At 34.2% G+C, this 18,861-nt stretch overlaps 1 protein-coding gene across 1 annotated transcript in view; it reads left to right on the top strand.

The window, feature by feature from the left end:
- The first annotated feature begins 2,261 nt into the window (after nt 1-2,261).
- stac (SH3 and cysteine rich domain) overlaps nt 2,262-18,861 on the top strand; it is a 45,508-nt gene continuing 28,908 nt past the window's right edge. The window contains exons 1-2 of the mRNA XM_056477778.1: nt 2,262-2,568; nt 12,021-12,375. Of these exons, the coding sequence (XP_056333753.1) occupies nt 2,461-2,568; nt 12,021-12,375 (463 nt within the window). The 5' untranslated portion in view covers nt 2,262-2,460. The remainder of the gene's footprint in view (nt 2,569-12,020; nt 12,376-18,861) is intronic.

Below are 18,861 nucleotides of genomic sequence, written 5' to 3'. Positions count from 1 at the left end.
TGACATAATTTTCATGTTCATAATAACAATTTCATTTGTTTTAGCATTTTATCTTTTATAGTCAGGGTAGGCTTATATACATTACAAATTGTTACAAAAAAAACTTGCACGCACACACACACACACACACACACACACACACACACTCACAAATCATTTCATCATTGTTTGTCAGCACTATTCTGTTACATGCAGCCAACACTGTTACTATAACTTAATGATAACAGATTTGACCATTTTTTAAATTGGAAAGCTTGCTAGCTTAAATGGCAAGAACGTGGCAGTTATGAAATGGCGATTAAAAGACTTTTATTAAACAGCTTACTGTGTAATCAGTGATAAATGCCATTTTTCTGTTGATCTTGTGGTAATAACTTTCACATTTTACAGAATAACTCTTGGTGTAAAAGCTTTTTAGATCAATATTAGATCTAAAAATAGTAGATAAATATTATTTTCCAGGAGAGCACAGATATTTTTAAATGTGTTATCAGCAAGGGAAAGTCTTCTTGTATCTTACATACACTTAAAAAATGACTACTGCTGCTTGTTCAAACTACCTGTTTAAAATGAGCTGAAACAACACAATTCTTGTAATTTCTTAGGCCAATTTATTTGTTTTATGTTTAGTCCACTTAAATTAGTAAACCATTTAGTTAACTTAAGCGTTGAAGAAATTGAAAGAAATTGTGTTAGTACAACTACCTTTTAGGGGATTTGTATTTCCATGCTTTGTGTGGCATTGAAATAAGAGAGACAAATGTAATCTAAGGTGTTTAAAGTTAATAGAAAGACTTGTTGAGTTTAATCGTCACTTTAGTTTGAAGATTTAAAAAAAATTATGCAATGCTTTGAGTTTTGAGATTACCTTAATTGCTTAATTAGCAAAACCAAATGCCGTTTACGGCATGGCTCAGTGAGCAATAACTGTCCTAAAATTAGTTCTGAGATCAGTCTCGATCAACTGGAAATGTAACTCATGAAATATGCTTAAAATAATTCAAATAAAACTTAGAAACTTCTAAATGTACGACACATAATCATACATGATATTATCAGACCTTTGTGTTTAATTTGAATAAAAATACAAATGTATTTAAACTTATATTTGATAAAATCATGTTGGACCAACTCAATTGCACTTAATTGTGTAAACAGTTTTTTTTTGTTGGTGCTAAACAAATTTATTGGATGGAAATCCTGTCCTTAGTTAAATTGAGTTTATCTAATGAGTTATTTTTTTTTGAGTATAGTTGTGGAAACTAATTTCACCAGTTAAAGGCAAAGTATGTGTGATAACAAAGCTGACACTATTTATGGCACACATTTCTACAAAAACAAATATGTTAAAGAATTTAAATAAATTAAGTTTGATGTGGCTTTTTTAAATAAAATGAATAATACACCAAAAGAAAAGAGCACAATTTTGATTACACAGTTGTATATAATAAAAAACGTACACTGACAAATATATATACACTTAATTTTTAAGCTATTAATATATAGATAGTATTATTTGTTATAGCCTGTAAAATCTACACTGTAAAAAATCCTGGTTGCCTTACATTTTCAAGCTGAATGAAATTAACCTTATGAGTCCATTGAAATTATATTACGTTAAACTGACTTAAAATAGCTTGCGTAACTCATACAATTAAGTTAGACAATTATGAACTTAGTTTAATAAGTTACAATGACCTAAAAACATATGCTGTCAACTAATTGATCATATATATTTTTACAGTGTAGTGATCCATGACAATGGGTAAAAATGACATTGACAAATCTTGAAATATGCAGAAAACATATGACTTCATCAAATCCCTGCAATCTTGAATTGCCAGAAATGGGGTTTTGAACAACAAAGTATTTTACTATTAAAAATGTTTAAATTGGAAATTAAAAAAAAAACTTGTCATAGATTTGAATGCTTAAATACTTTGTGTTTTGAATGCCTCTTATTATTCAAGCTTAATTTGGAAACCACTATAAATTACACTAGATAAAAAGATCTGTCCAAAACTTGAAATGAAAAGAAAGACACTAAATATTATAGCTTTTTTATAATCACTATTTTTTTATTGTTGAATGTGAACAAGATTAGAGACACCACCAAAGTCTGCTCACTGAAAAATCAGCAACGGGTATCCATCAAAGCTGAACTCCTCCTTTAGCGGGTTGTGATTGGCTGATCCACACGCTGACAGTCAGATCCAGTCAGTCTGCTGGACGGACGATCCTGACTCTAATGAAGAGAGCAGATCTGGAGCGGACTGTCTGCGTCTCCACTATGCAATGAACAAACCGATGGAAAGTCGATAGGCGAGTACGACTGTGTGCATTCAGACCTGTTATCCTCAGCGCGTTCGCCAGTTCAGAACTTCCAGCTCAACTCAACATGTAAAGTGCGACTGGCACCAGACGTACCCGACAGATTGGTGCTGTTGAACTGTTATCGGCATGATTCCGCCTGCGAACATGATTCAGGAGGACACGATGGGCAAGGAGAACGAGCGGGACCACCGTGAGCCTCAGTCCCCCTCATCCATCAGCCAGCAGGAGTCAAAGGTTTGAAACACATACCTCAGAAACCGACAATTATGTGCACTTTATTATTAGAGAGAGCGTTTGTTTTTGACGTTTTGTGTGTCAAACTTTGGTTCATAGTTTTAACGTTACTTGTCTACTTTATATTAAAGTGGTTAAGTTATATGTCACTTATCCTCGTGTAAACTATATTACGTCAAATGTAAAGAGTAGTGTTGTTGTAAATCTTGTTTTACTGTAACGTTGCCGTGTAACTGAAAACCGTTTAAAATCCACGATAAGCTAAAGATTTACTTTTATGAAATAGTTACTCCATCCATCAACAAACAATAACACTCATGTTTTATTTCATATACTTTAATTCAATATGTTAAACACAATTAGATAACATTTTAACCCAACATTTAGTAACATTAAAATAAAAATAGCTAACTAATTAGTAAACAATAGCGTATTGACCGACCAATAAGCTAAATTAACAATCGTTTTACTACAAAAGCATGTTTTTTTCGTATGTAATCAGTGGTAACCACAAATTAACTGTCCTTTTGCTACACTAACGAGTTTAACCACGGTAAAACTGTGGCTATACAAGTAAATACACCAAAAAACATGGTTATACACTTTCAATATATGTAATAATAAATCTCCAACCATTAGAGATGGTTCAGATAGGGTTCATGATACCAGTTCTTATACTAACATGATCACAGATCGCATGTTAAAAACAACTTTCACTTTCTACCTCACAAATTAGGGCTGCACAATTTATCGTTTCAACATCGATATCGCAGTGTAATCAATCACAATAGCCACATCGCAAGATCTGCAAAGCCAAGTTTATCTTTAGTTTACTTATCCCTTACAAAATTTGAAAGGAATTATAGCTGACCAAGAACTATATTAGCTAGTGATTGTGAAGATTAAGTGTGCTTAACCTTAATAGAGCAAAAGTGTGCTTGCTTGATTTGTTTTTAAGTCCTTTAAATAATTTCTTTTCAAGAAATTATAACAGTTACATTTAACTTTTATAAAATGAAGACTATGCAGTTTTATTTGCTTGCATTTGATATTCAACTTATACTCGGATACAGTTAGACACCTCAAAAAAAGTGCAAGCAAATTTATGCAGGTTATCTGGCCAACAAAATCATCCCAATTAATATAAAATTATGAGTTCTTTCCAAATTCATCTGTTCAAGTCATCTGGTGAAATGATTATATTCAAATTGCAATAAATATCGCAGAAAAACAAAATGTCCAATGTCAGATTTTTCCAAAGCCCTTCCACAAATAGGTTTTTGATTGCCTTGTAAATATTTTTTCCCACAGAGGAATTTTTATTTTAACTGCACATTTTTTTCACCCCAGTTTTGTTATTTCTAATTCATTATGCTGTACAAAACTCTTTAGCTCAGGCGTTCATTTGGCCTGTAAAAGAAGAGTAAAATATTAAATTAAAGTGATTGATGATAGTTTTTGTATTTAGAATATGTTGATTTATGTTTACCAATAACAATGTTTAATCATCTGAACAATTATAGTCCGAATACTACTCATATACTGGCAGTAATATCATTTGATTTATATTGTTTGCATGCAGTAGGGCTCATATGAGTGTACAAGTTAAGTTTCATTTCGCCAGGGAAAATTGTGCTGCATCTGTATTTTTTGCTGTGATACTTAGTTTCTGCTCAACCTTGGTGTATGATTTGTTGTCTCTGATTTAGGAGGTTGTAGTGGGTGGCGTTTTGTCACATTGGTGCTGAGTTTGAGCTCATCTGTTTTTCTGGGTCATCTTTGGCCCTGAGTTCTACATTCAGCCCAGAAATGTTGGTCGGGTCACTGTGCTTTTAGAGCTCAATGCCAGTTGGGAATTTTGCATATTTATTGTCATTGAGTCAGTAGAGATTAGGTGCTGAAAGGCAGTAGTGCTTTATTTATTTATGCAGTTGTTCAGAAAACTGATTCATTATTTACATTTACATTGTGTCATTCTCCTCCTCCCTATACAGTATGAGATGCTTCTGTCAAACTTATAAAATATTTGTTAGAGAAGAAAAAAAAAAAACGACAATTGACATTATGGAGTTAAATATTGACTTGTTCAGAAGTGTCTTGAAGAGGGATTTGTGTGTAATTGAGAGCTGTTACTTTGAGCATTAGGAGCACTATTATTTATCAGAAGTGTTATAATCAGGTTTGAGTTGATTGAAAAAGGAGAGTTCTTTTTAAAGAAACAAAATCCACATTATATTTGATTAATGAGCTTTCATATAAGTTATTTTCGACCGTTCCATTGCAGAACACTCCTGAGAATATGCCTAATAAGGATGGAGTAGTCTCCTAAGAAAGATTATGACTCATTAGTTGGTAATGGATGACTTTTGATTCAAAATGAAAAAAAAATATATTAAAATTTTAATTTCCTGAGCTGGTTGCGCTCCACAGAATTTCCAAGAAGCAAAAGGGATGAAACCATCACTAAAAAAACATTACCAGTGAAGACAATATTTAGAGAGAGTAACTTTTGCACAATAATCAGAGGATTTCATCAGTGTCAGGGCTTTATTTGATAATCTATCATGCATCTCAGAACTTAATTACTAAAAGAAGATCCAGTTATTTTTGTATCCAATTAACATATTCATGAGCACATGGCACCTTGAACTGATCCAGGAACACCTTTTATGACTGCAACCCGAAGTAAATCATCTTTCTGCGTGTCTGTTCTCTGTGTATGATTATGTTTGATAAGATGAAAATGTATTACAAGTAAGCCAACCTAATAAAACGTGTCCCTCCTTTGCTAAACACAGTAATCTTTTGCTGGAAAAAATACCTGACTTCCAGCTTAATCAGCTCCGTCTCTGAAAGTCGTCCTTCAGGGCAGAGCAGGACATGCGTTTGGTGCTGACAGCAGCAGAATTGATTCCTAATAGATGTAGAAGATTCGTGATTTTCTCGCACAAGCGGCCATTCATTTTGGAAAGAGGCACTTCTGTTGCATTTTTAATTCAAGCCTTATATTTGAAGTTGCGTTAAACGATCTGGTTGCTCTTTTATAACGATCAGGCATATTTCCCTCATTAACCATTTTAATCAGTGCAAATGACTTGGGGAAATCTATTGACATTACTTTTCTACATTTCTAATATATAAAGAACCTCGCCTCGAAATCTCATAATGAAGAACCAGACGTGTGCATTTATCAGCAGCAGTAGTCTCAGGCATCATTGATTTTTTTTTTTGGTTGTTTCATTAAATTTATTGGAACTGGCAGAAAAAGTGGAACTTGAACTTCAGCAACAGCTTTTTTGATAGCCTGTTGTTTACAGTCAGTTCTGCCACAAAGCAGGTGCCTTATAAATGTCAGGGGGACAACTTAAAACCACCTTCTAAACCAATAGCTCACTTTCATTTGATTCACAGAGATTTCAGTCTGCTTTTAAGACTGAATTTGCATTTAAATGGATAGTTCACCCAAAAAGGAAAATTTACTCACTATTTACTTACTCTCGTGTGGTTATTAATGTTTATTTCTTTTGAGCTCAAATATTTTGAAGAAAGCTGAAAACCTGTAACCATTGATAGGCCTGTCATGATAAGAAACTTTTGTTGTGCGATATATTGTCACATGTTGCGATAAGCGATATTATTGTTATTTTGAAATAATTGTATGCCACTGATTATATACTATTTATATAACAGCATAATATTGCAAATAGCCAAAACACTTTAAAATACATAGCATTCTTATGGTTAATTAGATTCTACCTGTATAATTTGATGCTAAAAAGGTAATGTCCTATTATAAATGTCCTATTAGGTAAAGGTTCAAATGTAAATTTTGACATTGATGAGGTAGAAAGTAAATGTCATTGTAAAATGAAATTGATTGAGGTTATCTCCAAGTATTGCAAGATAAGTCGATATATTAGTTATTGTGACAGACCTACCTAACCATTGACTTCCATAGTAGGATAAACAAATACTATGGAAGTCAATAGTTACAGGTTTCCAGCTTTCTTCAAAATATCTTCTTTTGAGTTCAACAGAAGAATGGAACTCAAACTTGTTGGGGGAAAAGTGAAGGGAGAGTAAATAATGACATGGATTTTCATTTTTAGGTGAACTATACTTTTTAGTTGACAGCGAACTGTAAGCACTGTTGAACTGGAATGGCGAGAAGAGACTAATCAATAAATTACTCTCTGTCGGGCATTAGAAATCAATATGGCGTCATAATAACACACTGGCATGCGGCTCACTAAGCACACTGCACTGATTCTTTATTTTGATTGGTGGAAATCTAATGTGAGAGGATTATCCAAATGGGCCATATATCACTCACGTGCACACACACACACGGAAACATAGAGCTCAACAACAAAGATGGCCTGATTTGTGGGCAGAGTTGTGGACAAACTGATAAAACCATCAGTTTCCTTATCAGACGAGTTCTGTATTATCATTGTATATTATTTTATTGATCATGTAAATGCAGTTTTTATCCATAACATACATGCATTTTTTTATGGGATTGCAAAACTGGCTTCAAATGATCAGTTATAATGTAACCAACTGCCTATTATAATTGGCATGATACTGTTTTCCAGTGAAAATGTGAAACCGATGCTTTTGTATAACTCTATTTATGTTAGACTTTTAGGTAATGCATTTCAATGAATTTTACATAAACACTGAAATGAAAAAATGTCAGAATAAGAAAGCAAAGTTGATCTAATAATAACGAATTAATCAAGTATATTTAATAATAATTAGTCAAAATAAAACTGTGCTGGTGTGTTTGAACTGATCCAGCTACAGGGGTCTGTGATCTGTCATGTCATACTAAAGAGTGTTAAATCAACATTAATTCTTTGAGTTTATTGGTAACAAAATAAAAAATCGGAAACTTTGTTTAAAAGTAAAATATTAAACGTGCAAAGCTTCTTGTTATTATTAGATGTCAGATCACACCCAGCAGGTACACAGCGTCATATGAGGTTGATCTTTAGTTTTATTTTGATTGCGACGTCAGGTGACCAAAGTTTAATGTCAATTTGCTGTCTAACACCAACGTCAGCTGACATCTAATAGCAATGTCATCTGGCATTGATATTTGGTTGGTTTAAGGCTGTGAGATTAACTAACTAAATTCAACATCATTTGAACGTCATAATATTACATCTAAACAATGTCAGAGTCTAACATCAGTAGACATTTGTCTTTGGTTGGTTTTATGTTGTGTAATTTCCTAACTAAAATTCTATGTCATTTTAAAGGGCATCTATTTTACCAGATGTAAGATAAGTCTTTGGTGTCTCCAGAATGTGTCTGTAAAGTTTCAGCTCAAAATACCCATCAGACAATTTATTATAGCCTCCAGAATCTGCCCATTTTTGTGTCTGAATACACTGTAGCTGTTTTTGTAGCCTGTGGCTTTAAATGCAAATGAGCTGCTTCTCCTTGCCCACTATTACCACGTGCGTGTCTACTTCTCATACGTTACGTCAGATAAACAGCAGTCAGTGACAGACTTGGATAAAGCTAAAATACAGCTCATTAGTCAAAAATACCAAGTATGTTTATTTCATGTATTTGCGATGGAGTTATTTCAAGCCTTTTCTTAAATGATGAGCCTCACATAAATGCCGTTTGCCGTACACACACACACACACACACACACACACACATATATATTAGCATTTACTAACACCATGCGGCCGTGGTGATTATAGCGTTTAAGAATTACATAGCGATTTCACTGTCTTTATTACAAACATGCTCTGTTTTATAATGTTTTAAAGTTATAAAACTTAAAAAAACACAGAGAGTTGGAACAGACATTGTAATCTCAGTTTATTTGCTAAACAAAATGTTCTGTGGACATGTGCTTACATGTTAATATGGAAACATGGCACTTGTCAAACAATTCGGTGGGCGGGGAAATCACACTCCTACATCACGTTGCGGTGGGTCTCAAAATCACTGGGATTTGGGTCCTATTTTAACATCAGGAAATGTTAAAACAGAGACTTGTTGGGTTTATATCACTACAATATGACAATGGACACACTATACATACAGTTTTGTACAAAATGTCATAATGTGATGTCCATACAATGTCAAAAGCTAACATCATTATCCGTTGATTTTTGGGTGACTTTATTTTCATATACAACCAAAATTTAAAGTTAGTTTGACGTTGGAGTACCAACGTCAATTTTACTTCTGTGGGACGTCCGGTGCTGTGTGAAGTTCATGTGCAAAAACAAAACAACAATCCATATGAATATGGACTTCAATAAAGAAACTGATATTACCAACCCAGCAAGAATCCAGGTTTAAATTATACTTTTTATCCACATTTTGTTCATGAACAATCAAAATGCGACAATGTAGAAATGACACTTTTTCAGTCAACGTTTTCTTCCCTTCACAATCATTTCAACCAAATCAAATGTTTCAGATGCCAAAATTTAGATTCATCCTTAATGTTGAATGTTCCAGGCTTTGTAGAAAGAAATGTGTAAGATTTGTTGAGGCTGTTGAGAAGTCTGACCTTTAGCACTTTTCATTTTTGTTCAGATTTGAATTACATTCTTGTGCGCAGTACTTACTTGGGGAAGTAGTGCAGGTTAGTGTGGCCTAGAGGACATTTTTAGTAGGCAAAGATGATCCTGGTGGGTGTTGTCAGCTAATTTAGAGGGCTGTCAGCGGATGACTGATATCATGGGTAATGTGCACCGCACAAAGAGGCTACGTACCAAGAGACATGACAGCCAATCTTTCTCGCCATTTCCTCTATTCTCTTTCATTAAACCTTTTGATGCTCAGTGTATTACAGGAACATAAATGATCCGCAGTGCTCTCCTTGTTGAATTAGGTTAACATATGAGGACTGGAGAGGTCATGTAATCATACGGAGGTTGTTTAAGTGAGAATGTCCTTATTTGACACATGCCAAGCAAAATTGCCCGCTCACTCACTCAGAGTTGTTGAATGCTTTCAGGGATACTTGCATCATATGGGGTATAAATGTCTTTGCACACTGATTTGATTTTTTTTGTGCTGATCATTCTAAATATTGATCATTCACGGAAACCTTGCCTTATGTGCAAATGTTGTGAAGAAAATCCCAATAAGAAAGCAACCGACTGATTGAAGATACATTTTTATCAATCAACCTTTATTTATATAGAACCTTACTACAACCAAGGTTGACCAAAGTGCTTTACACCAGTAAAAACAAATTATACAACACAACTAAAAAGCAAACAATGCAAAACAATACAAGAAATATCAATAAAAAATACAGCAAAGCATAAAACAGAGAAAAGTGTCAGTGCTACTATATAGGCCTGTCACGATATCTATTTTTGTTGTATGATATATTGCACCAAAATATATTGCAATAAACAATATAATTGTCATTTTAAGACCATTTTATGACACTCATTATTTAATGCCAGAATGACAATATAATATCATCACAATGCAAGTACATTCTTATAAAGAACACATCATATTTTATTCTTAAGAATATTTAATTTACAGCCATTTTAACAATTTAAAAATTAGGCACCAGAGTCAGAATGTGAAAACGCAAATCCTAAATAAATAGTAATAAAAGTGTAAGGTAAAAAGTAACAGAGGCTGTGTTTTTAGTTGTCAGACTCCCACATGAATTATAATTTAGAGTAAATACTATAGTGTTTTTTTAACCATACTGACACTAACACCTCTAATAGAGATAGAGACATTTTTTTTTGTATGATACGATATACATTGCATCACCAAAATGATTGAGGTCATGTCCATGTGTTGTGTGATAAGCCGATATATTGATTATTGTGACAGACCTACTACTATGCATTAAAAGCTATTTAGAATCTTAAGCTTGGCTTCAAAAAGTTTAATTCAAAAAGTAATTTTGTTGTCCTCTAATTTCTTTAAAAGTAAGGGCGCAAATATTGGGTTCATCAAACCTGAGATTTAATGCAAGAAGGAGAGTTCACCTGCTTATTAATAATGGAATACCTCGAACAATTCAAAGTTGACTTCAGGATAACAGTGGCATCAGAGACAAGCTGTATGTCTAAGTTATGGAAGTGTACAAATTCATTCCCAATACGATGCTCGTCAGACTTGTTAGCTATTGTGGCTCTGAATTGCCCCAAAATGCTTGTTATGAATGCATAAATGCTAAAAGTGTAACCAGGGGCTGGTTGCACTAGCAGTGCGTAAGTTAACACGTAGCCTAGTTGTGACTAGTAATTAGTGGAACACTAAGTTACAACTTATGCACTACTAAATGTTTTTGTGTTGCACCACCGAACTTAGTTAAATGTAACAGTACGTTCAAACAAAATATTAACGCAGCCTCCTCCATGTAAAACGGAAGAAAAGAGATGACAGCGAGATGAGTTTACACCAAGGAGCTTGCAATGAAAATAAAGAATGATCTCCCTCTACTCACAGCCCCAAATCTCGCATTTTTGAAAGAAGAGTTTAACTTTTTTTCAAGGAGTGTTTTATGTGAATTGTATCCATCAATTAAAATGAGAATTTCTTCATGACTGAGTTATTCTACCTGCTCTTTTTTCTATCATGTGTAGGATATAAAAAAATTCAAGTTTAATGTTTTGATATCATGTGTATTTCACATGCATTCATGGCTCACGAAGCAGGTATGTGCGTCGTCTGTTATTACCCTGCAGGCAAGGACGTCAATGTCCAACCTAAAATCAACCAAACATCAACGTCTAGTCATGTTATACCTTGACGTTGTGTGGGCGTTACCACTATGACATCTGTCAGACGTTGGATTTTGGTCACTGTCCAACACAACCTAAATCAACCAAATAGGGTTGTCCTTAGACATTGAATTTTGGTCACCTGACGTCATCATGACCTAAATCTAACCTAATATTAACGTCTTATGATGTTGTGTGCCTGCTGGGTAGTGACTGACTGTAATGTAATGTACTATAAAAATGTAATTTATCATTAAATTTTCATAGGACAGTTTATATATATATATATATATATATATATATATATATATATATATATATATATATATATATATATATATATTTATATATAGACTTTATGTAGAGTTTACGACCTACTAACCACAGTTTGCCTTAAGAACATGTTGTGCAATTGAAGTAAGAACAAATTTAGTTACAAACTAGCTAGTAGTTACTAAGCCCCTATTGTGGACTTAACGTTCCAGGTTAGGAAAGAACTTGCGAACAGCTGGTGCAACTCTACCCTGCCCTCAATGTTTTTGTGAACGACAAAATATTGGATGGCAATGACACAATTGATTGACACAACTAGAGCTCGTACTTTTTAACATATGTAAAATTCCAGTCAAGAAATGTTTAATAAGTGTGAAAGAACCTTAAATAAGATGCTAAGAGATGCATGTTTAAACATTAGTTTTCTGTTTATTTCAGCTGCAGAGGCTAAAGCGTTCGCTGTCCTTCAAGACCAAGAGTCTTCGCAGCAAAAGCGCTGATAATTTTTTCCAGCGGCCGATCGAGGATGTGAAGTTTCAAACAGAACTCCTCTCAGATGTCAGCAGCAGCACAGGTCATCTGAGCAGCATCGGTGTGTCTGTCACGGCCTCCCCAGCGATGTCACTTCCTCCACCACCCCCACCGCTTCCCACCGTCATCCCAGGCAACCTACCAATCACAATCTGTTCTCCATCCCGTGCCCCTCGCCAGACGGACCCCAATGCCCACACCTTCCTGGAGCACATCTTCAAGAAGCCTCATTTCTGTGACATCTGCAACCACATGATTGTAGGTAAGAGGACATGTGTTTCATGTTAACTCATTTTTAAACAGAGCTGTGTTGGTTTGAATTGCTTTCTCTTGTAAGCTTACTAAGACAATGATTATCTTTTATCTGTTAAAATAAACAAGGGACAGTGATATTAGAACAATCATTCATTAATTTTCCTTCAGCTTAGTCCCTTTATTAATCTTGGGTCGCCACAGCGGAATGAACCGCCAACTTATCCAGCTTATGTTTTACGCAGCGGATGCCCTTCCTGCTGCAACTCATCTCTGTGAAACATTTATACACACTCATTCACACTCATACACTACGGACAATTTAGCCTACCCAATTCACCTGTACCGCATGTCTTTAGACTGTGGGGGAAACCGAATGCAGGGAGAACATGCAAACTCCACAGAGAAACACCAACTGACCCAGCTGAGGCTCGAACCAGCGACCTTCTTGCTGTGAGGCGACAGCACTACCTACTGCGCCACTGCGTCGCCAAAAGTTATAATATTACTGTATATTATATATACTATGGAAAGCCGAATTATTATTATTACCCCATTTTTTACTGATCTTTGTCTTTTATTTTGCAAATGTGTGTCTTTACAGTTGTATTGAACAATTTAATGCATCCTTGTTGAATGAAATTTTTTTTTAATCAGCTTGCTGATCCTAAACCTACATAAAAATACTTAAACACACTTTATATTTAGAATAGGTCTCATTTGTTGGGGTTAGTTAATGTATTAAGCAACATTTTCACTGACAATGAACAGTGTATTTATTGAACTTTGTCATGTTAGTTGTTACTAGTGGTCGACGGATATGGTTTTTTTTTTTAAGGCTGATGCCAATACTGATATCTTGGGTAGCAGGGTGGTCGATGGCCAGGGTACAAATTACAGGGGGTTTGGGGGGTCTGATCCCCCTAATTAATGCTTGATTCCCCCCTGAAGGACATCAAAACAAGATGTATGGGGGTTTCTGCCCTTTAATAGTTAAAAAATTGTTTGCTCTGATCTGTATTATAAACAATATTAATATATAAAATAATAGATACATATTTGACCACCCCCATAATGGTTCATACTATTGTGAATGCATGTTTGCGCCAAAAATGGATTTGCTCTTAAGTGTTTGGACTGTCAGGAGTGATTATTAAACCACACTGAACTGAGCTAAACTGAACTGAACTTAAACACTACAAACTGAACTACACTGTTCCAATTTACTATGACCTTTTATGTGAAGCTGCTTTGACACATTGTAAAAGCACTATACAAATAAAGGTGAATTGACTTGAAAAATTTAATATTAATTTATCGGTTTAAATCCCCGGCAAATCTAGAGCACCAAAACACAGTGTAAGTGTTCACTAAACATGTTCTTTAAAAAGGTGATTGTAGGTGTCTGTAAAACTAGATGCATAGTTTGTATTTTATTATACGCTGGCTTGCACATGGAAGTTAATCAGTAAAATAAAAAATATGTGCAGTCATTCATGGTCATCCATTAATAGGTGCAGGAAAACAAACCTGTCACCGCATTGAGAACCACTCAATATCCCTCAAAACACTGAAAACATAATAACACGTTTAATTAACAAATTAGATGTAATTCAATTAAATATATAAATTTGGTTCACTGAGGAATATTACTTAACATAACTGAAAAAATACCCCCCCCCCCCCAATTGTCAGTGTATAATTCCCACCCTTTCGATGGCAGATATTTAGCCAATATGATTTATTCAATTTGAATGAATAATTACATTTAAATGGAACAAAAATGTTATTAGTACCACTAGTTTTTACATTTTTTTGTTAGTTTAATATTAGGGTTAGATAATTCACCCCAAAAAACAATTAACTCATCATTTACTCTCTGTTTTGTGGTTTTAAACCTTTATAAACTTTGTTTTTCTGATGAACACAAAATATATTTAGAAGAAAGCTAAAAAAATCATGTAACCATTGACTTACATAGTAGGAAAAACAAATACAATGGAAGTGGCTGGTTACAGGTTTTTTAGCTTTCTTCAAAAGATCTCAAACAGGTTTGACAAGTAAGTAAAGGGTGAGTAAATTATGACCAATGTTGGAAAGAGTAAAATCATACTCAAGTAAAAGTACCATTACTTACCCCAAAATGTAATGCAAGTAAAGTAAAAGTATCTGTTGTAAATATTACTCAAAGTATGAGTAAAAAGTAACCCTTTTTTAAGTGCTTGAGTAGCGAATAGTGAGTATTACGCTGTGAAAAGCTGATGCATTTACTTGCAATTTGTGCAGGCATGTCTAAACGTAACATTCTGTAGTGCGTTTAGTTATTGTTTAAGACTCTTTGAAGAGTTTAGATGCAAAAACCTCTAAAAGCCTTTGATATTTTCTTCTAAAATTAGCATATTTCTCAGACTCCTGTATGTAGGCTCAGTAGTTTTACTTTTATAGTGATGAATAAGTTATTTTCATTGCCTTTCAAGTGAAATAACTGAACATAAACATAGGAGGCTGACATAAATGCTTATTATAGGAGAATGTTTCAGAGGGCATTTAAAGGCTTTTGCATCTGAACTATCATTTGTCGGTTTCATACAGTAAACATCCGCCGTCTTCTCATCAGTGACATGCAGTCTAAAAAGTCATTGCGTGTAAAGATTTTGGGCATATTGGACACTTTCCCACCATGTCTTGAAATTGTTCAATATGATGCAAATTTATTATTATTTTATTATTTTAGCCAATCCCCATAGGCAAGGAAAAAAATAAAGTAGGGACTGCAGGTTGAAGGAAAGTAGTGCAGTAAAAGTACCGATAAGGCAACTTGCTCTGATTAACATGAACTAAGATTATCATAATATAATAAAATTATTAAGTCAGTGTTTTTGTGATTTTAAAATAACTTTATACTTTCATGGACAGATGTTTTTATCATATCAAATTATTGCAAATCATGTTTCAATAGTGCATTAAAATAAGTGGAAAATGTGCTTAAACGTTTAGAATATTAAACGTTTAAACTTTATTTTTTTAATAATTATTTTTTTAGGGGTTTTTCACCTTTATTATGATAGGATATTAGAGATTTCAGAGCTTTATATCAGCGCACAGTACCACTAGGCTATTGGCGCTGACAATGTTTAAAATTTTTAAAAATATATATTTATGTGTTAAAGACAAAATTATGTCAAATAAGGTCAACAGCCCATTCAGAATTTTATATTTATGCCTTTTTTTACCTGAAGTCGTTCTCAATCTGAAACCTTGAGGTGGTTTAGAGATTGTAAACTCTCTACTTGTGTGTGGTATTTAAAAGCATATGTGCTCAGCTAAGCCTGCATTATGGTATTTGTGGGCTTATCCTAATAGAGGGCAACAAGGAGTTGTTGCTCTCAATTTGTGTGTGTCTGTGTGTGCGTGTGGTGAGGCGAACAGATGTCCACCTGTTGAAAAAGAAAGATTTATTTATCCGACAGCAATGAGGAACACAAACACACACATACACATATTAAGTAAATAGTAATACAAATAGCTAAGAAAGCGAGTACTGAAGAGTGATTTTGCATGTGTGTGTGTTAGATAGGGAGAGTGTGTCTTGTCTAGTTGTGGCTGGCATATGGATCTGTCAGGCCTCATCACCTCTTTACCTCACTAACACTCCCTCAGAAGAGCACACTAATGAGGGCAGGGCTCCAGATCCAGTCCTGGCACATCCTCATGAAAAGGACATCAAGCGGCCAAATGATGCATTTCAAAGCTTTGTGGTGAATGCAGAGAAACCTGAGCTTGCGCAGCAATAGATGAGGAATGATCTGTCGGTTCATTATCCCTCAGCGTTCTGATTACTGAATTTTATGAGATCTCACCAGCTGCCTGAAAAAGAGAAGAAGAAAAAACAGCGAGTGGAGTGTGTAGCTGTTCTGCATGTGTGTGTCGAGTCTCAGTTTCTTGCTGTGACTAATAGGTTATTACTAAATAACAAACCATGACATCTCTCCACTTGTAGACCGGATATCAGGACACCTGTGTGTGACCTGAATCTCCACAGGTGGACCAGATACCTGTTCACTTGTGCTCGACCCAAATCTCTACGGCTTGATTAAATATGAGCTCGCACGTGCCATTGACCCAAATCTCTGCATGTGGATCAGATATCAGGATATCAGGACACCGGAATTTAACAGGGTTTCAGCATCACATTCCTTTGTTTTCCATGTTCTAACCAGTGGTGTGGTGAACGGGATATTTGAGCTGCAGATACTGAAACCTGACCTGTTGCTGTGCTGTTCAGTTTACAGCTCGAGTTGAGGGTTTTTATGTTTTCTGTAAGACATTTAAAACTACCATGATTATTTATTTATTTATTTATTCATTTATTTATTTATTTATTTACATATTCAATTCATTTTTATTTCTATAGCACTTTTACAATGTAGATTGTGTCAAAGCAGCTTAACATAGAAGTTCTAGTAAATTGAAATGAAAACTGTGTCAGTCCAGTTTTCTGTAGTAGTTCAGTTCAGTGCGGTTTAATTTTCACTGCTGAAAGTCCAAATACTAAAGAGCAAATCCATCGATGTGCAGCTCCACAAGTCCCAAACCAAGCAAGCCAGTAGCAATAGTGGCTTGGAACAAAACTTCACCAATTGACGAAGTGAAGAAAAATAAACCTTGAGAGAAACCAGGCTCAGTTGGGGCATGATTTCTCCTCTGGCCAAGCTTCCTGTGCAGAGCTGCAGTCTAGGCGCCAAAGGCTCTAATAATATTTATATTTTTATTAATTGTTTATTTATGCATAAAATGTTTATTTATGCATCAATTTGTATTTATATAATTGGCAGTTCATTCTGCTGTGGCGATTCCTGATAAATCAGGACCAAGCCAGAAGATAGCGTTTATTCATGCATCAATTGTTTATTGATTTAGGATTTAATTAGTTTTTGATCATTTGTATATTTATGTACTTATTTGGTTACACTTTACAATAAGGTTCATTAGTTAATGTTAATTAATGCATTTACTAACATGAACAAATAATGTACAATACATTTAATACAGTATTTGTTTATGTTAGTTAACGTTAGTTAATGAAAATACAGTTGTTCTTTGTTAGTTCATGTTAACTCACTTTAACTAATGTTAACAAGCATGGACTTGGATATTAATAACTCATTAGTAAATGTTAATTTATGATTAATAAACGCTGTATAAGTGTTGTTCATGATTACTTCATGTTAGTAAATGCATTAACTAATGAACCTTATTGTAAAGTGTTACCACTTATTGTATTTATTAGTTTGTTCAATCATTCATTTAACTCCAGGCACAATTTTGACACAAGATTTATTTTTTAATATACTTTTACTTAAAATAAATATTCAGATAATGGGTAACACTTAATTCTGATGATCCATTTGAGTATTAATAGACTGTCTGCTTAATATCTGTTGATACTGCTGCTAAACAGACATTTAACTGACTATAAGAAACTTTGTAAGTACATATCAACTCACACTAACCTTACCACAACCCTAACCCCAACCTAACAGTCTACTTATAATCTAATGAGAATTAGTTGGCATATAGATGCAACGTAACTTAAATTCAACAAACGGACCATCAAAATAAAGTGTGACCAGATAGGGGGCAGATTTGGTTGTTTTACCTTTGTCTTTGTGTTTTTTTTTTTCATTCTCAAATAGTAAATATTCATCATAAATGAGGAGTTATTCTATTTTCAACCATTTTGCTAAACAGGTTTATTTAACTGTATCAGTGTTTTCTACAGTATCACTAGAGAACCATTTTTAAAATTAATTGGAGATCATTTTGATTGAGTAAAAAACTCAAAAACTAAAGAAAATAATTCTTGTTGCAAATATATTCACTGTTGGCGATTGCAGGTGAATTAGAGGGATAGTTTAATCAACCATTTACATTTACTAACCCTTGAGTTGTTAATAAAACTGCAAGAGTTTCTTTTTCTGTTGAACACAAAAGAAGATATTTTGAAAAATGATGGTAACCAGACATTTGCTGCAGCCTTTGAGCTTTAAAGTCATTGGGTCTCTACTGTTTGGTTACCAGCATTCTTCAAAATATCTTCTTGTGTTCAGCAAAAGAAAGAATTTTACACTGGTTTGGAACAAGTGGAGGAGGAGTAAAAATATATTTTCAGATAATGTGCAGATTTGGTTGTTTCACTTTTGTCTTTGTGTTTCTTACATTTTTAAACTATGAATATTCATTAGGGCTGGGCGATTAATGGAAAAGTAGTCGAAATTGACTTTCAGAACCTATAATCGACGAATTTTTCCAGGGTGATTTTTATTTTTTCAATTATTTTCCCTACCGCATGTGGAGTCACATGAGCCCGATCTGTTAAACCTTGATTTTTACTTCTGTGGGCCACTTTGCATCTGATCTCTGGTCAAGTAGGACGAAGGACTACATTGCACTACATTGACGATGATTGGAAGTTGCACCAGAGATATATATTTTT

Source organism: Danio aesculapii, chromosome 17 (assembly GCF_903798145.1).
Source record: "Danio aesculapii chromosome 17, fDanAes4.1, whole genome shotgun sequence".
NCBI classification, from domain to species: Eukaryota; Metazoa; Chordata; class Actinopteri; order Cypriniformes; family Danionidae; genus Danio; species Danio aesculapii.
The sequence above is the reverse complement of the archived record's forward strand: the minus strand, read 5'-3'. Positions and strand labels throughout refer to the sequence as shown.